This window comes from Amblyomma maculatum, chromosome 9, assembly GCF_055883805.1.
Source record: "Amblyomma maculatum isolate TAMU_Amacu chromosome 9, ASM5588380v1, whole genome shotgun sequence".
Classification (NCBI taxonomy): Eukaryota; Metazoa; Arthropoda; class Arachnida; order Ixodida; family Ixodidae; genus Amblyomma; species Amblyomma maculatum.
This window is the reverse complement of record NC_139352.1, coordinates 98,776,213-98,798,129: the sequence shown is the minus strand read 5'-3', so window position 1 is coordinate 98,798,129 and position 21,917 is coordinate 98,776,213. Positions and strand designations below refer to the sequence as shown.

Here is a 21,917-nt window from a genome sequence, read left to right as displayed (position 1 = left end):
CAGATCCGCTACCGCAACAGAATAACGACCGACCGCGAAGAAATCGAGCGAGCGTTTGTTGAGCATTACAAAGAACTGATAGGGAATGACAGAAGCGCAAAGGGCAGTCTGTGGGACGAATTTTTGCACCTCATGCCACGATTAGACGAAGAGAAACGTGCGCGCTTAGAACAGCCTATTAGCTTAGAGGAAGTTCAGAAGGCTATTGAGGACCTGCCACTTGGGAAAACACCAGCACCTGATGGGTTAGGCGCTGCTTTCTATAAAACATTCAGAGAAGTCAGCCCGCTGCTATACGATATGATTGCAGAAGCATACAATGTAAAACAAATGCCACCTTCCTTCTCTACTGCCCACATTGTGCTTATCCCCAAAACATGTGACCGAGAAAAAATGCTATCTGTGGGGGCTTATCGCCCGATAACCCTCGCAAATGTCGACTATAAGATCTATATGAAGATTCTTGGCAAACGTTTGCAGAGTGTCATCACGGACCTAGTTGGACCGCACCAAACGTGCGGAGTGAAAGGGCGTACAATCTGTACAAATGTGCACATCGCTCGAAGTATCCTTGAGTGCTGTGATGTCTTCGGTGGCCGAGTTGCAATGGTGCAGCTAGACCTGTCGAAGGCGTTTGATTGCGTGGCGCACGATGTCCTGTGCTCAGTTTTGGAACATGTAAATGTGGGCAGCATAATACAAGACGGGCTTAAAATGGTTTACAGCAGCTGTACAGTTCAAATAATTGTCAATAAGAACCTGTGTGAACCCATCCCTCTGCAATCCTCTGTAGGGCAGGGATGCCCGCTTTCACCATTGCTTTTTGCACTTTACCTTGAGCCCTTCTGTTTAAGTCTTATTAACAACGACCGAATAAGTGGCTTCAGGTTTCAGTCATCTAATGTTAAAATTCTTGCGTATGCGGACGACATTGCTTTATTCTGCAGTGACCGCGAGAGTGTACAAGAAAGTGTTGACGTCGCCAAGCGATTTTGCCAGCAAACTGGGGCTGAGATCAATTGGGAAAAGAGTGTGGGCTTTTGGCACGGAAGCTGAGGAATTACACCACCGTTTTTCGCGAATCTGCAGTTGACAAACATGCTGTTGAACTACTTGGGTGTGCCTCTCGAGCACTATAACAAGAGCGCAGATTTCTGGAACGAGGCGACGTCAAAAGTGAGCGAGAAAACAAGGGCATGGCAAGGACGAGACTTGTCGATGTTTTCGAGAGCAACAGTATGCAACATTTTTTTAATTGCCAAAGTGTGGTATGTTTTGCAGTTTCTTGCTATGTCGCGTGTAAATGTTCAAAAAATGCATAGGGTATTTGCTGTGTTTATCTGGAATTCAAGTTGGGAGAGGGTCAGAAGAACCAATTTGTTTCGAACAGCTCAAGATGGTGGTCTGGGTCTCGCGCATTTGTTTGTTCGCCAGGTTGTGTCCCGTTTTATGTTTATGAAGGATCAGAAAGACCCCTTCCTGCGCTCAATGATTCAGGTGCGTCTGAGCAGGGCTCTTCCTGATTTTATGGTGTCCACTGTGAGATTGTCAACATGTGGCGCTAGAGGTTATTTGAAAGAAGTTGTTGACTCGGTGCAATTTCTCAAGGTTCGGTTTTCACAAGAGTATCTCAGCACTGTAAAGAGGAAAAAACTGCACAAAAATCTTAAAGATGTAATCATGCCAGTGCCCCTGTATCGTATAATAAACTCTGGAGGCCTAGGACAAGATGTTCTTAAAAGAATTAAAAGGATGCCAGTTAAACCAAGTACAAAAACATTCTTTTTCAAACTGCACTCAGGTACCTTGCCAATTAAGACATGGCTATCTGACAAAGGCATTTTTGTACCATGGACAACGAACTGCTTGCTGTGCAAAAAGCCAGAAACCGTTGAACATGTGTTCACTGAATGTTGGGACGCGATCTTCTATTGGGATGTCGTGCAACGTACACTAAAAAAGGAACTACCTTTAACACCGATTGGAATCCGCTATTTACCAACAGACACAGATGATACAGGTGTCCCTTACGACATGATTATGCTCCTCGGCCTGCATAGTTTATGGAAAACTCGAATGGCGGTACGCAATGCAGATGTAAACGTCCGAACTACAAAGGAAAACTTTGTGGAAAGTGTATGTTATATATGTGATGTGTACCGAGCGCAGAAAGACCCACCCGCGTGGATGAGTGTGCTTGATGATTTAGTTCAAATCAAGTCTTTTTAACTTGTGACCGGCTGAAGCAGCCGGGGTGCTTTTAACAATGTATCGTGCTTGTTTCAATAAAAAGGTATTTAAAAAAATCGTCGTTAGTATAGTGGCCAGTATCCCCGCCTGTCAAGCGGGAGACCGGGGTTCGATTCCCCGACGGGGAGATTAGTTTTTGTTTCTTTCTTGCATTATTCGCCACATCAGAACAGCACTTAGCCTCTTCCCTGCGCCTCCTCGTTAGTGTAGTGGCCAGTATCCCGTCCACTTCCGGCCACCGAGCGTGACGTACGTGCTATCATGTGCTCCGTTGGAGCGGCGTTAGCGGCTCAGCCGAGCCGCGGAAACAGGATTGCTGTTCATGATAACGAGGAATATGAAGTGATGCTGCCCCACCTACCTACAAGTCGTATCGTTTTCAACACAGTATTTTTGCACGGTGACGTTCGGGCGCGGCCGTATAGGGTCGAGGACTACAGGGATGCCCTTGCGCGTTTGGATTTGCTCCCTGAGGTTGTAGCCCTGGGAGCATTCCAAATGAATCACGTGTGGGCGGTTACGTTTAGGAGTTCAGAGGCCATGCAGAAAGTGCTCGCGGCTGAAAGCATTTCCGTCAAGGAACGTCGGTGCATCGTTATCGACCCCAACAAGCAGGAAGTACGAGTCAAGGTGCACTGGGTTCTTCACAATGTGACTAACCAAGATGTGCGGGTGGCCTTCCGACCATATGGTGAAGTGACGCAAACGTCAAAAGAGAAGTGGCGTGTTAAAGGCGTCACCGAAAAGGGGTCCACAACTAGAACGTTGAGCCTAAAACTGAACACAGGTGTCACAGCGGAAGACATTCCCCACCAAATCCGTATCGCAGGTGAGCCAGCTCTTTTAGTAGTCGCAGGGAGGCCCCCCTTTGCCTGCGATGTCAAGGAAAAGGCCACATTCGTCGTGATTGTCGAGTGCCTAGGTGCTCGCGTTGTCGGCGATTTGGGCATGATGAGAGCCAGCGTGTTCCCACGTACGCGAACATGACGGGCCCGGCAAGGAACAGCGAGCTGGCGGAACATGTCATGGATGAGGTGGAGGCTGAGGAAGCCTCAAAGGAAGCAGGGGTTTTACCATCTGCTGCTGCAAAAGACCTGCAACCTTCAAGCGGTGAGCACACAGTGGCGACGACGGCCTCGCAGCATGAACTGCCTCAACTCGAACAGGAGCAGAAGAAAAATCAAGAGAAGACGCCTACTGTCGAAATGGAGATACCTCAAAGAACGAAGCAAACCCCCTACAAAATGTCAAAGATGCAACCATGGAAGACACCGCTGTTTCGGCCACAAAACGCTCTCATCTTCAAGCGGTACAAGGCGACCAGCTAAGTGACGGTGCAGCAGTGGAGGAGCCGCCCACCAAAGCGACACCAACGCGGCGAGCGCCATTTAAACCAAGACCAACTATTCCGCCTGATAGAAGAACAGCAGAAGCGACGCCGAAATACCGCTGCTTCTCTGGTAACTTTGTCCTTTTCGGATGCCGGAGCAACGTGCGCGACACACTTGACTGCGCATGGAGGACGACCCAGATGAAGCGCATCGAGCCTCGAGTAAAGGCTGACACAGCGTGGACACAAGTGTTAATCCGCTGAGCACGGAAACCGCTGCCGCGACATGGTGCCCTGAGGTGAGCACTGCACGATTTGTGTGTTCCTCCAGAGATAAGGGAATAATAATTCATATGCCATTGCGCATAGCGACGTTGAATGTCAGGGGGCTGGCAGCAATCAAGCGTCAGCGTCAAGTCAGCCGAATTTTCCTAGAAAATGATTTGGACATTATCGCTTTGCAAGAAACCAAAATTGAGAGTGAGGAACATACAGATCGAATGGTTGCCAATTTTCGGTCGCGATACAATGTGTGTATATGTCATGCTGTTGGAAGGTCGGGTGGTTGCGCCTTATTTGTGAGAAACAGTCTGGGCATTGTGGAGGAAAATGTCGTAGCACCCGAAGAAGGCCGGTTACTGGTTGTTGACTTTGCACTGACTGGTAGTGCTTGGCGTGTTATATGTGTGTACGCACCTAACAATCAGACTGAGCGTGTTGCTTTTTTTGAGAAGGTTGAAGTGTTCCTAAATAGCGCGAAAAGTGTTAGTCTTATGGGTGACTTCAACTGTGTCTGCTTAACAGAAGATCGAGTACCCAAGTCCCCGATTCGCGATCAGAGCGCTCGGTTGCTGAACTCACTAATTCACGACTATAATATTGAAGATCTTGGCAGTGTACTGTCCCAAGGCTCACATCCCGGTTTTACGCATTTCCAACGCGGCAGTAATGCGAGACTAGACTGAGTGTACGTCAGCTTTCAACTTGTCACAGCATGTGAAAAATACGATCTAAAGCACCTCTCGTTCAGCGATCACAGTCTTGTGATGGTTACGTTTGGTAACAAGCCCAAAAAGTCACGGTTTAGTTGGGACCTCTGGGAGCTTAACGTAAAACTTTTAGAGGATGAAGAATTCATTGAGCGAATTAAAGAAGAGATAGCTAAAATGCCCTCGACTAGCTCATGGAGCTACGCAGCAAAGTGGGAGGCACTTAAGAACGACGTCAAGGTGATCGCGATAGAACGAGGACCAATACTTCATCAAAGATGTCGAAAAATGGAGAAAGAATTGAAGTGCAATTTGGATTTCATAATGTGTATGGAAACAGCAGCGCCTGGCATGTACATAAACAAAATCCGAGAAATGAACCAGCTAGAAACTCTGGAGACAGACAAGTACAGAGCGGCAGTGATAAGAGCGCGGGCCGAAAAGTTGTGGGCAGGTGAAGCACCGAACAAACGTGCGTTGTGCGATGAAAGGCGGTACGCAACGCAGAAAGAAATCCGGCAGATTCGGTACCACAATGAGATTACCAGCGACAAGAAGGAAATTGAGCAGGCCTTTGTGGAATATTATACAGAACTGGCAGGGAATAAAAGAACGAGGTGCGAAATGCGTGATGAATTTTTATCGCTAGTGCCCAGATTAGATGAGCACACTGTTGCTCGCCTAGAACAACCCATCAGCATTGGTGAAGTTGAAAGTGCAATTGACGATCTCGTCCTTGGGAAGACGCCAGGGCCCGACGGCCTCGGGACTTTTCGAGATGTAATTAGCCCAGCTTTACATGCGGTGATCACGGAAGCCTACAAAGAAAAACAAATGCCGCTGTCTTTTCGTACGGGTCACGTAGTGCTAATCCCCAAAACGGATGACCAAAGGAAACTACAGTCGGTAGGGTCTTATCGCCCGATTACGCTGACCAATACCGACTACAAGATATTCATGGAGGTTCTGGCCAAGCACCTTCAAAGTGTGATCATGCAACTCGTTGGACCGCACCAAACCTGCGGAATAAAAGGGCGAAGTATATGCACAAATCTTCATGTTGCGCGTAGTATTCTGGAATGTTGTGATGACTTTGCTGGTCGAGTAGCAATGATCCAACTCGACCTGGCAAAGGCATTCGATCGGGTATCGCATGAAGTTCTGTACAGCGTGCTCGAACATGCAAATGTAGGATGTGTTATTCTTGATGGTCTAAAAATGGTTTATGACAATTGAACCTTTCGAATCATTGTAACAAAAGCTTAAGCGAAACTGTCCCCGTGCGGTCTTCAGTAAGACAAGGTTGCACACTCTCTCCTTTACTTTTCGCTCTGTACCTGGAGCCATTTTGTCTTAAACTGATCAACTCCGAGCTAATTAACGGTGTCCGTATTGAGTCGTCCCAGGTGAAAGTTCTTGCCTATGCGGATGATATTGCGGTGTTTTGTAGCGACCGAAAAAGTGTTCAAGAAGCAATTTTCGTTGCCAAAAAATTTTGTGAACAGACAGGCGCTGAGATGAACTGGGACAAAAGTGTCGGCTTTGGCACGGAAATTGGGAAATTGCGCCGAGGTCTTTTGCGAACCTCCAGTGGACAACCGTTCCATCGAAGTAATTGGGAGTGCCACTGCAATATTATAACAGGAGCGCCGATTACTGGAATGATGTGATGCACGAAGTGAAGGAGAAAGCAGGGGCATTTCAAGGTAGAGAATTATCCATGTTTGCGAGGGCATCCGTTTGCAATATTTTTCTAATCTCCAAATTGTGGTATGTTTTGCAGTTTCTATGTCACGCATATATGTGCAAAAAATGCACAGAGTGTTTGCAGTATTCATTTGGGCGTCCAACTGGGAAAGGACACAACGAACCAATTTATTTCGATCAGTTCGAGATGGTGGTGTCGGTCTTTCACATTTGTTTGTTCGGCAACTCGTCTCCCGTTTTATGTTTTTCAGGGATCAAAGTGAGCCCTTCTTAAGTTCAATGATGCAAGTGCGCCTAGCAAATCCCTTCCAGATTTTATTGTGTCTACTGCAGGGTGGCCAATATGCGGGTTGAAGGGATATTAAAGGAGATTGTTGACTCTGTCTATATACTGAAGGTTCGATTCTCGATAGAATATCTAAGTCTGGTGAACAAGAAAAAATTGTATAGTGACTTAATAGATGTCATGATGCCAGTTCCCTTGTACCGAATGATAAACAATGGAGGCCGAGGGCAAGCTGTTTTACAGAGAGTTAAAAAGATGCCGATCAACGCAAGTACGAAGTCGTTCTTTTTCAAACTGCACACTAGTACACTTCCCGTTAAGACCTGGCTAGCTGACAAAGGAATATTTGTACCCTGGACCACAAACTGTTTATTATGTAAAAAGCCTGAAAACATCGAGCACGTGTTCATTGAATGCTGGGACCCGGTATTTTATTGGGATATTCTCCAACGTACCATAAAGAAGGATTTTCAAATAACACCTATAGGAATACGCTATCTACCAACAGACAATGATCACACAGGTATTCCCTACGACATGCTAATGCTGCTCGGCCTCCATAGTTTATGGAAGACACGAATGGCAGTCAGGAATGCAGATGTTAATGTGCTGTCGGTCAGAGAAAACTTTGTTGAAAGTGTGTGCTATGTAAGTTTATAGGGCGCAGGGTGAGCCACCTTCATGGCTGAATGTTTTGGATGAATTGATGCAGTTCAGGAGATTTTAATGTATCACTTCAGCCAAAGCAGGCTGAAGTGTGTTTTTATTACAATGTATTTCATTTGTCTCAATAACCAGGTAAATAAAAAAAAAAGTGGCCAGTTTCCCCGCCTGTCACACGGGAGACCGGGGTTCGATTCCCCGACGGGGAGCTTAGTTTTTGTTTCTTTCTTGCATTATGCGCCATATCAGAACAGCACTTAGCCTCTTCCCTGCGCCTCCTCGTTAGTATAGTGGCCAGTCTCCGAGGAAGATTGCGTACGAACGTATGCAGTGGCCACTGCACCGACAGCGAGGGCGGACATGACGGAGCACCAAATGGATGTCGCAGAGACAGAAGAGGCCGCAAAGGGGGTCGGAGAAGCTGAAAAGCTAACAGCAACGACAGGCATGTTAGTGCCCCCGGGGGGCGGTGACGAGATACTCAGTAGGCCAGACAAGGAAGTCACGCTACCGAACAACGGACCGTCAGAGGAAGAAAGTGTGAGCGATGCCGAGAGCTCAAAAACTGAACTTCCGGAGTCTGCGGGCCGACAGGAAACCCTTGAAAAGAGCAGCGGCCGAGCGACCAACGTCCAAGGCCCTGCGAAGCGTGCCCACGACGAGAGCACAAGTGAGACAAGCCAGGCAGAGGCAGCTAGCAACGACGAGCCGCCGATAAAAACGCCAATAGGGAGGAGGGCGACCTTCAAACCAAGACCGAATGTCTCGGCGGACAGGAGAGCTGCCGAAAAGCCGCCCCGGTCACAAGGTCTGCCAGTCCAACCTCAGGGCTCTGGCGCCAACGAAAGCGTCTAGCGCCATGCTAGACGTGAGAGGTAAGCACCATGCTCTTGGCCTCTTTTCACTCTAAGAAAATGGCTTATGAACTGTCACTAAAGATTGCGACCCTTAACGTGAGAGGTCTAGCAGCGAAAAGGAAGCAGAGCCAAGTCCTGCGCCTTTTAAATGAAAATGACATCGATATACTTGGAGTTCAAGAGACAAAAGTCGAGGGTGAACAAGAGACCGAGAGCATGGTGCAACGTTTCACGTCGCGGTTTTACGCAGTTGTCAGCCATGCAGTCGGTACTTCTGCTGGATGCGTCCTGTTTGTGAAGAAGTTGCCGGGTCTTGTAGTGCAGTCTCATGCTTCTTTTCCGTCGGGTCGGGGCGTGGTCCTTGATTTTAGTTTTTGCTCGGCTGAGTGGCGTGCTGTTTGTATATATGCACCTACGATAGTTGATGAGACGGCTGCTTTGTTTCATTTTGTTGAAGAGTATTTAAACACGGATAAGCAACTTGTCTTACTGGGAGATTTCAATTGTGTACTGAGGTCCGGTGACAAAACTAGCCTTCGTACATTTAGGGATCGTAGCACAGAGGTACTTTCGCGCTTGATTGACGAGTTTGCACTGGAAGACGTTGCAGAGTGTCTCACGAGCGAGCGACGGGTTCAGTATACGCATTTTCAGGGTGCTAGCCACGCCCGCCTTGACAGAATTTATGTGGCCGCAGAACTGGCTTCAAAATGCCAGGATTATCATGTTTTGGCGGTAACGTACTCAGATCACTGCATGGTTCAGTGTACAATTGGACCAAGAAAGGGAGGTAGCGGTTTTAATTGGGATTTGTGGAAGTTAAATAATAAACTGCTGAATGACGAGCAATTCACCAGACTAGTAGAAGAAGAAATTGGTAATATTTGTCAGGAGGACACCCACGAACTGGGTCAAGAATGGGAACTGTGTAAGCAACAAATTAAAATCAAAGCTATAGAAAAGGCCAGCTGCATACGGTTTCAAGAAAAACAAAATGAAATGCATATAAGATATTTGCTAGATAAATTGTTAGCCCAGGAGTGTAACACGCCAGGGCTATACATGGACGACGTTAGAAAAATAAAACAAAGACTTCAACTGAATGACGAAGACCATTATCGCGGAGCACTGGTACGTGCGAGAGCGGAAAAATTGGCCATGGATGAGACGCCGACAAAAAGATCGTTGGGAATAGAAAAAGCAAATGCAAGGCGAAATCACGTGGCAGAGGTAGATTGGGCAGGACGCACAGAAACCGATAACGAAGGAATCGCGCAAGCTTTCCGGGAGTATTATGAAGAGCTATTTTCGTCCCGAGAGGTTAATTTGGACCGTTTTAAAGAATCCTTTCTTGACGCGATGCCAAAAATTGATGACGAACAAAAAGAAAGACTGGAGCGGCCAATAAGCGAAAAAGAAGTGCAGCAGGCAATAGAAAATTTAAACCCTGGGAAATCACCCGGGCCTGATGGCCTGAGTGCGGCTTTTTATAAAGCGTTCAAGCAACAGCTATCTCCTTTATTGTGTGCCTTATTTAATGAAGCGTATGAGCTGAAGGCACTGCCTGCGTCTTTCGGATCGTCGCACACAGTACTTATTCCGAAAACTGACCAACCAGATAAGCTTAGGCAGTTGTCGTCTTACAGGCCCATTGCTCTGACAAACGTTGATTACAAGATTTATATGAAGGTGCTTGCTGGCAGACTACAAACGGTTATATGCGAACTAGTGGGCCCTCACCAAACGTGCGGTATCAAAGGGCGATCCATCTTTCAGAACATTCACAAAGCGAGAAGTGTGCTCGAATGCTGCCATGCAACTCATGCGTGTGTTGCTTTACTGCAGTTGGACTTGGAGAAAGCTTTTGATTGTGTGGCACATACTATTCTGTTCAGTATATTAGACCATGTTAATGTCGGCTCTGTTATTCGAGAGGGAGTGGCCTTGGCGTACCGTAACTGCACTACGAGATTAATTGTCAATAAGTCACTGGGGGCCCCCATCAACGTACGACATTCGGTGCGCCAAGGTTGCCCCCTCAGCCCTCTTTTGTTCGGCATTTATATTGAAACATTGTGTTTAAGCATCCTACAAAACAATGACATTGATGGTTTTCGACTGCAGGAGTCAGAAGTCAAATTGCTGGCTTACGCAGACGACGTTGCGGTTTTTTGTGTAAATAAGGAGAGTATAAAGAGGACAGTGGATGTGGTAAAACATTTTAGCAAAGTCACAGGGAGTAAAGTTAACTGGGGTAAGTGCCTGGGATTTTGGCACGGAGAATGGCAGCTGACCCCCGACACTTTCGCTAATGTGTCGTGGGTTACAACGCCTGCAAAGTACTTGGGTGTGCCCTTGGAATTTTACAAGGAAAGCGAGTTATACTGGCTACAGCAGGTCAGAGAAACCCGTGAAAAAGCGTAGAAATGGAAAAGCGCTCAATTATCAATATTTGCAAGAGCCGCAGTTTGTAACCTGTTTTTAATTAGTAAGTTATGGTATGTTATGCAAGTGTTGCATTGCTCCCGTGTAAATGTGCAAAAATTGCATCGAGTTTTTGCGGCGTTTGTTTGGGCCTCGAGTTGGGAGAGGTGCAGTCGGACAAATTTGTTCCGGCAGGTGAAGCATGGAGGGCTTGGTCTGGGTCATTTGTTTGTGCGACAGATTGTCAACCGGTTTATGTTTTTTAGGGATGCCAGTGATCCATTCCTGTGCACAGTGTGTCAACAAAGACTTGGTCGAGCGTTGCCTGATTTCGTAGTTTATACGCAATTTATGCCTGGATCTCTTTTTGGATTCTTTAGGGAAATTGTTTTGAGCGTGAAATTCTTAAGCGCACGTTTTCCGAAAGAGTATTTAAGTAATGTTAACAGGAGAACATTATACAAGGATGTTTGTGAAGGGGTGTTCCCGGTGCCCTTGTACCGAGCTTTATACTATGGAGGCACAGGAAGTAATGTATTAAAACGCGTAAAGAAAATGCAAGTTGCTACGGGAGCTAAAACTTTTTTCTTTATGCTACATACCGGTACTTTGAGTGTAAAATCATTTATGGAGGAAAAGGGTATTTTCCTACCGTGGGGGGCCCAATGTCTCATCTGCAAACAGCCAGAGACAATAGATCACGTGTTTTTGCATTGCAGGGAGGGGGTATATTTGCGGGATGTTCTGCAAAGGACAATTAAAAAACAGTTGCCACTTGATTCCCATGGCATTAGGTATTTGCCATTGGATAACCACGATGATATGCCGTTAGACCAGGTTATGTTAATGTGCCTCCACAGTATATGGCGCGCACGAATGGCTGGTTATCACTGCGATCCAGATGCACGGCCAGCCCGCATATATTTCCGTGAAAGGGTGCAGCGATGGCTCGATGCGTTAAATTGCAACCATGTGCTCCTGAGTGGCTGTCAAAGCTGGAACCTTTGACGGTGCTCAAAGAATTTTAAAATGACAATGCCTGCCCCTCAGTGGGGGATAGGCAACGCGAACTAGCTTTGTGTACATATATTATTCCTTTGTTCCTGTTGTTTTGTTTTCCAGTGCGTTGTATTTGTGTCAAAGTCAGGCAATAAAGAAAAAAAAAAGTTAGTATAGTGGCCAGTATCCCCGCCTGTCACGCGGGAGACCGGGGTTCGATTCCCCGACGGGGAGCTTAGTTCTTGTTTCTTTCTGCCATTATGCGCCATATCAGAACAGCACTTAGCCTCTTCCCTGCGCCTCCTCGTTAGTATAGAGTGCACTTCCGGCTTCGCTAGCGAACGGACGTGTGCATCATGGGCTCCGTAGGAGCGGTTACAGCGGCCCAAATGGGTCGCGGAAACAGGTTTTCTTGCTCAGGTGACCAAGCTTACGAAGTTATTTTGCCCCGGCTTCCAACAGGTCGTATTGTATGTAATACTCTTTTTTTGCACGCCGATGTGAGAGCGAGACCATACAAGGTCGAGAATTTTCGCGACGCACTGGCACAGTTGGGACTGCTCCCCGAGAATATCACCTTGGGGGCGTACCAAATGAATCACGTTTGGGCCATCACGTTCAAGAGTGACGATGGAATGAAGCAGCTGCTGTCTTGCCGTGAACTAGCCGTGAAAGACCGTCGGTGCATTGTTGTTGACCCTGGTGACCAGGATGTTAGAATGAAAATCCACTGGATTTTATACAACGTTCCTGATGAAGATGTGCGGACCACCCTGGCTCCCTACGGCACAGTCACAGAAATTGCCAAGGAACGCTGGCGCGTACAAGGCGTGCTGGACAAAGGCTCCTCAACACGGTCAGTGTCCTTGAAGTTGAAGCCTGGTGTGACAATTGATGATTTGCCGCACCAGCTGCGCATTGCTGGAGAACAGGTTCTCATAGTCATTTCCGGCAGAGCTCCACTTTGCCTGAGGTGCCATACCACAGGACATGTCCGACGAGAGTGCAAAGTTCCTCGTTGTACGCTATGCCGCCGCTTCGGACATCTTGAAACTGAATGTGTCAAGACCTATGCAACTGTCACAGGGTCTATAACAAGGCAAGACGCCTCGGAGCTCGTCATGGATGAGGTTGAAGCCGAGGAAGCTGCGAGTACCGAATCGAGCACACCGCAGTCAAATGCCAAGGATACGGATGACACTGGGGGCGGGGCAGTAAAGTGTAGTGAAGACCGCGCCTCTGAGCCTGCTCAGGCAGGTGCAGCGGAGACTGGTGGGGCATCAGATCGAGAAGGCAGCCATGGCACTATAAGCATGAGAGAAAATGCCGCAGTTACCGAAGGAGGTATGGACTACGACCAATCATCCACGAACGTGGCACCAACAAAGAGGACCCATGACAAGGCCTGTGTTGAAGATTCGTGTCTTTCTACCCCCAGCGCCGACGAACCACCTCCAAAAACACCAGGACAGCGTCGGGCGACGCTTCGCCCGAAGCCCAACATCCCGCCGGACAGAAAGCCAGCGACGACTACACCGACGTAGGAAAAATGGCTCGCCCCGAATTGACTCAAGGACGAGGGGAGACTCACGACGGGTCTGCCAGCGAGTGTGTGCTGACGTTCAGTCAGTACACGCCGGACGACCCGCACACCTCTCGAGTGGACTCGAAATTTCGTAAGCGAGAACGTTTCCTGTATTCATCATCTGTGTATAATACGGTAGAAGGTGAACACCGAGCGGTTTGGTTATCTTGTGTTTCTCAACGAAATGGCAGCTCAACCTGAAGCAACACTTCGATTTGCTACGCTTAATGTAAGAGGCCTTGCAGCGAGGCGACGTCAGTATCAACTGAGTCGCCTCATGCTGGACAACAATTTGGACGTGATAGCAGTGCAAGAGACTAAGATCGAAAGTGAAGCTCAGACAAGCCGCATGGTCGAACCATTAAGAAATCGGTACAGTGTATGTGTATGCCATTCTGTTGGTACATCGGGAGGGTGTGCTATCTTCATCCGCAATTCTTTAGGTATTGTTGAAGAATCTGTTGTAGTGTGTAATACTGGACGTTTTGTTATGTGCGATTTTTCATATCTTGATTTACAGTGGCGCGTACTGTGTGTGTATGCCGCAAATAAGGAAAATGAGCGCAAAGCATTCTTTAACAATATTGAACCTTATTTGAACTCTACCAGATATACGATCCTTCTTGGGGATTTCAATTGCGTGTGTATGCCCGAGGACAGAGCTACTAACGCGATCATTCGGGATCAAAGTTCGCTGCTTTTGAGCTCAATCGTCCAAGAGCACAATCTCGAAGACGTTGGGAGTGCTCTGTCAGAAGAAATCCGTCCTCAGTTCACGCACTTCGAACAAGCCAGCCACGCACGACTCGACAGAGCTTATGTGTCGGTTATCTTGGTGCCAATGATTAGTGAATACTTGGTTAAAAGCATCGCATTCAGCGACCATTGCATGGTGATGTTTACAGTAGGAACTAAGCCCAAGAGGTCTAATTTCAACTGGAACCTTTCAAAACTAAATGTAAAGCTGCTTAGTGATGGAAGTTTCGCGCGTACAGTACAAGAAAAACTTCATAGTTTGTTTATGGGCGACAATAGGGACGTTATAGAGAAATGGGAGCGTTTCAAAGAAGAAATAAAAATGAGCGCAATCGAAAGAGCGTGTGCACTACGACATAACGAGAAAACGGAGGAAAAAGAACTTCAAAGCCAATTAAATTCATTTCTGCGGCTAGAAAACGCACAGCCAGGCCAGTTTGCATCAGAAATAAAAGAAACGAAAATAGACTAGAATTGATAGATAAAGAAAAATACAAAGGTGCTATCATACGCGCACGCGCAGAGCGGTTGTGGCTAGGTGAGTCGCCAACAAAGCGGTCCCTATGTGACGAAAAACGATACGCCGTCAAGAATGAGATTAAAGAGATAGTCTACGAGGGAAAAATAAATCGCGATTTCAAGACTATTCAGCACGCGTTTGTTGAATATTATGAAGAACTGCTGGGTCACGAGGCAGACTTGCAAGAAGGCTTTGAGTCAGAATTTTGGTCGCTGTTGCCAATACTAGGGGATGAAGTTAAGCTTAACCTAGAGGCACCCATTAGCGTTATTGAAATCGAGCGTGCTATTGACGAGTTGAGCTCTGGAAAGGCACCGGGACCAGACGGGCTTGGCGCAGCTTTCTACAAAGCCTTCAAGAGTGATATGGCGTATGTGTTGCACCGAATAATTCAAGAAATGTATGAAACCCACATGATGCCTCCGTCTTTCCGAAAAACCCACACTGTTCTCATACCGAAGAGTGACGATCCCACCAGGCGACAATCAGTAAAAGCTTATAGGCCCATAAGTCTCACAAATGTAGACTATAAAATTTTCATGAAGGTTTTAGGACGAAGATTGCAGAATGTAATAAAGTCTATTGTTGGCCCGCACCAAACGTGCGGAATAAAAGGTCGAACGATACATACAAACATTCATGTAGCACGTAGTATTCTAGAATGCTGTGATTCATTTGAGAAACCTGTAGCAATGTTGCAATTAGACATGGAAAAAGCCTTTGACCGCGTTAGTCACCATAATTTGTTTTCTATCCTTGAACATGTGAATGTTGGCCGTGTTCTTTTTGATGGTGTTAAAATGGCATATGCTGGTTGTACGGCAAACATCATTATTAATAAGCAACTCAGTGAAAGCATTACTGTTCGTTCTTCAGTTAGACAAGGATGCCCTTTGTCGCCGTTGTTGTTTGCCCTGTATCTCGAACCATTCTGTCTAAAAATTCTGTCAAATGAGAATGTGCATGGCTTTGCGATATTGTCCACTGAAGTTAAAATCCTTTCTTACGCGGACGACATTGCAATCTTCTGCGCAGATAAAGATAGCGTAACAGAAGCAGTGAAAGAGGCGACTAGGTTTTGCAAAGTCTCAGGAAGCGTGATAAACTGGGAAAAGTGCTTCGGCTTTTGGCATGGTAGCTGGGAATCTGCGCCTATCATGCACGAAGGCTTTCAGTGGGCAATCTCACCTGTTAAATATTTGGGAGTTCCGCTAAACGATTATAAAGAACCAGCAAAGTACTGGGAAGCAGAAATTGAACGTGCGCGTGAAAATACGCGCAAATGGGGTGGCCGAGATTTTTCTATTTTTACTAGAGCCACAGTATGCAACCTGTTTCTAGTGGCCAAAGTTTGGTATGTGCTTCAGGTATTGTGTATGTCACGAACCAGTGTCCAGCGATTGCACCGAGTGTTGGCCGTGTTTATTTGGGGGTCGAGTTGGGAGAGGACAAGCCGCACAAATCTTTTTCGATCTGTGAAAAGCGGCGGCCTGGGTTTGACTCATTTGTTCGTTAGGCAACTTGTGTCGAGATTTATGTTCCTTCGGGACCAAAAAGACGCTTTCTTGCGGACAGTAATGCAACTGTGGCTGGGTGAGGCACTGCCAGACTTCGTTGTATCATCCAGCCCTGTTAGACACATGGGGTCAGAGGTTTTCTCTGGGAGGTTGTTCGAGCTTTTAAATTTTTGAAAGTTCGCTTTTCAGTGCAGTACCTTACTGAAGTATCGAGGAAAGAACTTTACAAAGCACTCATTGATACTGTGTTGCCTGTTCCTGTCTACCGGGCCAGGTACAGTGTTGGTCAAGGTAAAAATGTGCTGAAAAGAGTAAAGAGGATACCTGTGCGGGCCTCGGTTAAAACATTCTTTTTTCAGTTGCACAGTGGCACTCTACCAGTGAAGCCCTGGCTTCAAGAGAAGGGTATTTTTGTTCCATGGTCCGTAAATTGCCTAATTTGTAGAACACCGGAGACGATAGATCACATGTTCCTTCACTGTACAGACTCGGTATTTCATTGGGGCATCTTACAACGAACGGTTAAAAAGTTGCTCCCGATATCGCCATACGGAATACGATTTCTACCACTAGAGAGTGGGGACGACATACCATATGACATGTTCATGCTTCTCAGCCTACACAGTATTTGGAGAAATCGAATGGCTTTCAGGCATGCAGACGTGACTGTACTCCCCGTCAGGGAGTACTTTATCGAAAGCATGTCTTATATAAGAGATGTGCTTAGGGCCCAAAATGAACCCCCCGAGTGGTTGTCAGTAATGGACGACCTTGTACAGCTTAAACGCTTTTAATCCTGTGGCGTGAGCGAGGCAGATTTCCGCTCGCGCCTTTTACTTCTCAAGTGATGTAGATGATGTACAGATGTTTTTGTTTTGTGTTATATTCCAATGTGGTAATAAAGAAAAAAAAAATCCTCGTTAGTATAGTGGCCAGTATCCCCGCCTGTCACGCGGAGGACCGGGGTTCGATTCCCCGACGGGGAGCTTAGTTTTTGTTTCTTTCTTGCATTATGCGCCATATCAGAACAGCACTTAGCCTCTTCCCTGTGCAGATGTCAATACGCGTTCTGTACGCGAGAACTTTATCGAGAGTGTGCTACTCCTTAGAGAAAGTATCGGGTGCTTTCTGATCCACCTGACTGGATCAGTGTGCTCGATGAACTGGCTGTCCTCAAAAAATTTTAAACCTTTCGTGACAGCCGTTGTTGCGAGTTTTACCATTATTGTGGATCTTTTTTTGAATTGATGTGAACTCAAAACAGGCAATAAAGAAAAAAAAAAAAAAGTATAGTGGCCAGTATCCCCGCCTGTCAATCGGGAGACCTGGGTTCGATTCCCCGACGGGGAGCTTAGTTTTTGTTTCTTTCTTGCATTATGCGCCATATCAGAACAGCACTTAGCCTCTTCCCTGCGCCTCCTGGTTAGTATAGTGGCCAGTATCCCCGCCAGTCACGCGGGAGACCGGCGTTCGATTGCCCGACGGGGAGCTTAGTTTTTGTTTCTTTCTTGCATTATGCGCCATATCAGAACAGCACTTAGCCTCTTCCCTGCGCCTCCTCGTTAGTATAGTGGCCGGTATCCCCGCCTGTCACGCGGGAGACCGGGGTTCGATTCCCTGACGGGGAGCTTAGATTTTGTTTCTTTCTTGCATTATGCGCCATATCAGAACAGCACTTAGCCTCGTCCCTGCGCCTCCTCGTTAGTATAGTGGCCAGTATCCCCGCCTGTCACGCGGGAGACCGGGGTTCGATTCCCCGACGGGGAGCTTAGTTTTTGTTTCTTTCTTGCATTATGCGCCATATCAGAACAGCACTTAGCCTCTTCCCTGCGCCTCCTCGTTAGTATAGTGGCCAGTATCCCCGCCTGTCACGCGGGAGACCGGGGTTCGATTCCCCGACGGGGAGCTTAGTTTTTGTTTCTTTCTTGCATTATGCGCCATATCATAACAGCACTTAGCCTCTTCCCTGCGCCTCCTCGTTAGTATAGTGGCCAGTATCCCCGCCTGTCACGCGGGAGACCGGCGTTCGATTCCCCGACGGGGAGCTTAGTTTCTGTTTCTTTCTTGCATTATGCGCCATATCAGAACAGCACTTAGCCTCTTCCCTGCGGCTCCTCGTTAGTATAGTTTTTTTTTCTTTATTGCCTGGCCTTGACACAAATACACCGCACTGGAACTCAGAACAACAGGAAAAAAGGAATAATATATGTACACAAAGGTAGCTAGCGTTGCCTAACACCCACTGAGGGGCAGGCATTGTCATGTTAAAATTCCTTTAGCACCGTCAAAGGTTCCAGCTTTGACAGCCACTCAGGAGCACATGGTTGCAATTTAAGCACGTCGAGCCATCGCTTCACACTTTCACGGAAATATATGCGGGCTGGCCGTGCATCTGGATCGCAGTGATAACCAGCCATTCGTGCGCGCCATATACTGTGGAGGCACATTAACATAACCTGGTCTAACGGCATATCATCGTGGTTATCCAATGGCAAATACCTAATGCCATGGGAATCAAGTGGCAACTGTTTTTTTATTGTCCTTTGCAGAACATCCCACAAATATACCCCCTCCCAGCAATGCAAAAACACGTGATCTATTGTCTCTGGCTGTTTGCAGATGAGACATTGGGCCCCCCACGGTAGGAACATACCCTTCTCCTCCATAAATGATTTTACACACAAAGTACCGGTATGTAGCATAAAGAAAAACGTTTTAGCTCCCGGAGCAACTTGCATTTTCTTTACTCGTTTTAATACATTACTTCCTGTGCCTCCATAGTATAAAGCTCGGTACAAGGGCACCGGGAACACCACTTCACAAACATCCTTGTATAATGTTCTCCTGTTAACATTACTTAAATACTCTTTCGAAAAACGTGCGCTTAAGAATTTCACGCTCAAAACAATTTCCCTAAAGAATCCAAACAGAGAACCAGGCATACATTGAGTATAAACTACGAAATCAGGCAACGCTCGACCAAGTCTTTGTCGACACACTGTGCGCAGGCATGGATCGCTGGCATCCCTAAAAAACATAAACCGGTTGAAATTCTGTCGCACAAACAAATGACCCAGACCAAGCCTCCCATGCTTCACCTGCCGGAACAAATTTGTCCCACTGCACCTCTCCCAACTCGAGGCCCAAACAAACACCGCAAAAACTCGATGCAATTTTTGCACATTTACACGGGAGCAATGCAACACTTGCATAACATACCATAACTTACTAATTAAAAACAGGTTGCAAACTGCGGCTCTTGCAAATATTGATAATTGAGCGCTTTTCCATTTCTCCGCTTTTTCACTGGTTTCTTTGACTTGCTCTAGCCAATATGGCTCGCTTTCCTTGTAAAATTTCAAGGGCACACCCAAGTACTTTGCAGGCGTTGTAACCCACGACACATTAGCGAAAGTGTCGGGGGTCAGCTGCCATTCTCCGTGCCAAAATCCCAGGCACTTACCCCAGTTAACTTTACTCCCTGTGACTTCGCTAAAATGTTTTACCACATCCACTGTCCTCTTTATACTCTCCTTATTCACACAAAAAACCGCAATGTCGTCTGCGTAAGCCAGCAATTTGACTTCTGACTCATGCAGTCGAAAACCATCAATGTCATTGTTTTGTAGGATGCTTAAACACAACGTTTCAATATAAATGCCGAACAAAAGAGGGCTGAGGGGGCAGCCTTGGCGCACCGAACATCGTACGTTGATGGGGGCCCCCAGTGACTTATTGACAATTAATCTCCTAGTGCAGTTACGGTACGCCAAAGCCACTCCCTCTCGAATAACAGAGCCGACATTAACATAGTCTAATATACTGAACAGAATAGTATGTGCCACACAATCAAAAGCTTTCTCCAAGTCCAACTGCAGTAACGCAACACATGCATGAGTTGCATCGCAGCATTCGAGCACACTTCGCGCTTTGTGAATGTTCTGAAAGATAGATCGCCCTTTGATACCGCACGTTTGGTGAGGGCCCACAAGTTCGCATATAACCGTTTGTAGTCTGCCAGCAAGCACCTTCATATAAATCTTGTAATCAACGTTTGTCAGAGCAATGGGCCTGTAAGACGACAACTGCCTAAGCTTATCTGGTTGGTCAGTTTTCGGAATAAGTACTGAGTGCGACGATCCGAAAGACGCGGGCAGTGCCTTCAGTTCATACGCTTAATTAAATAAGGCACACAACAAAGGAGATAGCTGTTCCTTGAACGCTTTATAAAAAGCCGCACTCAGGCCATCAGGCCCGGGTGATTTCCCTGGGTTTAAATTTTCTATTGCCTGCTGCACTTCTTTTTCGCTTATTGGCCGCTCCAGTTTTTCTTTTTGTTCCTCGTCAATTTTTGGCATCGCGTCAAGAAAGGATTCTTTAAAACGGTCCAAATAAACCTCTCGGGACGAAAATAGATCTTCATAATACTCCCGGAAAGCTTTCGCGATTCCTTCGCTATCGGTTTCTGTGCGTCCTGCCCAATCTACCTCTGCCACGTGATTTCGCTTTGCACTTGCTTTTTCTATTCCCAACGATCTTTTTGTCGGCGTCTCATCCATGGCCAATTTTTCGGCTCTTGCACGCACTAACGCTCCTTAGTATCTTTCTTCTTCTATCAAGTTAATTTGTTCTTTTATTTTTCGAATATCCTCTATCCATCTGCCGGGTGCCTTACATTCCTGTTCGTGTAGTTTTGCAAGCAAAGCCTTAAGCTGGGTTTCTGTAATTTTCTTCTCGTACAGCAGGGAACTGGATCTGTCAATGGCTTTAATTTTAATCTGTTCCTTGCACAACTCCCACTGTTTCCAGATTTCGAGCAAAGTCCCTGGCCTCACTTTAATCAATTCATTCAATACCACGCGTCTAAAGGCATCATCCTTAAGCAATTTATTGTTCAATTTCCATAACTCCCAGCTAAATACATTGCTTCGTTTTTTGGTGCCGAATAAGCACTGCACCAAACAGTGATCCGTGAATGTCATAGGCACCACTCGGTATTCATTGTATGAATGAATCAAATCCAGCGACGCGTAAATTCTGTCCAGACGCGCGTGGCTAGAACCTTGGAAGTGCGTGTACGGAACGGCACGCGGCCCTTACAAGCAATCAGCCACATCCTCCATATTCAATTCGCTTATTAACTGGCATAGCACTTCAGTACTCTTGTCTCTGAATCCGCGTGTGCTGGTTTTGTCTCGAGCATTCAGTACACAGTTAAGATCGCCCAGCAATACTACCTGCCTTTCCGTACTTAACTGCTGCATAACATTCTCGAAAAACACTGTTCTTTCCTCCATACAGTTAGGAGCGTACACACAAATAATGCGCCACTCAACACCGCTGTATACACAATCAGCCACTACACACCGTCCAGAAGAGCATGAGGAGTAGCCCTTTACAACCAGACCAGGCAGCTTTTTGACGAACAATACACACCCGGCCGATGTCCCAACTGCGTGGCTAACAATGGCGTAAAATCTAGCCGTGAAACGTCGCACCATGCTCCCGGTCTCTTCTTCCCCGTCAACCTTAGTTTCTTGCACGGCAAGCACGTCAATATCGTGGTCAATTAAGAGCCGGTGCACCTGGCTCTGCTTCTTTTTGCCTACCAATCCCCTGACATTTAACGTGGCTACTCTTAAGGTGGTTTCGGGTGCCATTTTCATCAAGGGTGAAGAGATCGAAAGCATGGTGCTTACCTTTCCCGTCTAACGCGCTGCTAGACGCCGTCATTGGATCCATCCCCGTCCGGTGCGAGTGGCTGACCCGGCAGCGGGGGCACTTTATCCGCTGCCCGTCTCTCTGATGAAATGTTTGGCCGCGGACGTAGCGTGGACCGCCGGGATTGCCCCGTTTTTGCTGGTGGCTCGTCGACGCTGGGGGCTGACGCTTGGTTACCTTCGGGTTCGGACTGTGTGTGGGATCGCTTGGCTGGGGCTGGGACGCTTGGCTTACGAACACCGCTGGTGTCCGACTGCTCCTCCCCATTATCCTGTTCCATACCGTTTCCCGGCTCAAGTGACGTGCCTTCCTC

General features: G+C 47.0%; 2 protein-coding genes, 3 non-coding genes and 2 pseudogenes across 5 annotated transcripts; all 7 read left to right on the top strand.

The window, feature by feature from the left end:
- The first annotated feature begins 1,218 nt into the window (after positions 1-1,218).
- LOC146179954 (uncharacterized) lies at positions 1,219-2,287 on the top strand. Its single transcript, XM_084579915.1, has one exon. It carries the CDS (start codon positions 1,219-1,221, stop codon positions 2,227-2,229), a length of 1,011 nt encoding a protein of 336 aa, XP_084436041.1. The 3' UTR covers positions 2,230-2,287.
- Positions 2,288-2,306: 19 nt separating this feature from the next.
- TRNAD-GUC (transfer RNA aspartic acid (anticodon GUC)) lies at positions 2,307-2,378 on the top strand. The gene has a single exon. It is a non-coding gene; the product is annotated as a tRNA-Asp (tRNA).
- Positions 2,379-2,511: 133 nt separating this feature from the next.
- Positions 2,512-3,578, top strand: LOC146179952 (uncharacterized; annotated as a pseudogene).
- Positions 3,579-11,838: 8,260 nt separating this feature from the next.
- On the top strand, positions 11,839-13,049 carry LOC146179951 (uncharacterized). The gene has a single exon (XM_084580297.1). It carries the CDS (start codon positions 11,862-11,864, stop codon positions 13,047-13,049), a length of 1,188 nt encoding a protein of 395 aa, XP_084436423.1. The 5' UTR covers positions 11,839-11,861.
- Positions 13,050-15,742: 2,693 nt separating this feature from the next.
- Positions 15,743-16,677, top strand: LOC146179950 (uncharacterized; annotated as a pseudogene).
- A 901-nt stretch (positions 16,678-17,578) lies between these two features.
- TRNAD-GUC (transfer RNA aspartic acid (anticodon GUC)) lies at positions 17,579-17,650 on the top strand. Its single transcript has one exon. It is a non-coding gene; the product is annotated as a tRNA-Asp (tRNA).
- A 67-nt stretch (positions 17,651-17,717) lies between these two features.
- TRNAD-GUC (transfer RNA aspartic acid (anticodon GUC)) lies at positions 17,718-17,789 on the top strand. Its single transcript has one exon. It is a non-coding gene; the product is annotated as a tRNA-Asp (tRNA).
- Positions 17,790-21,917: the final 4,128 nt, after the last annotated feature.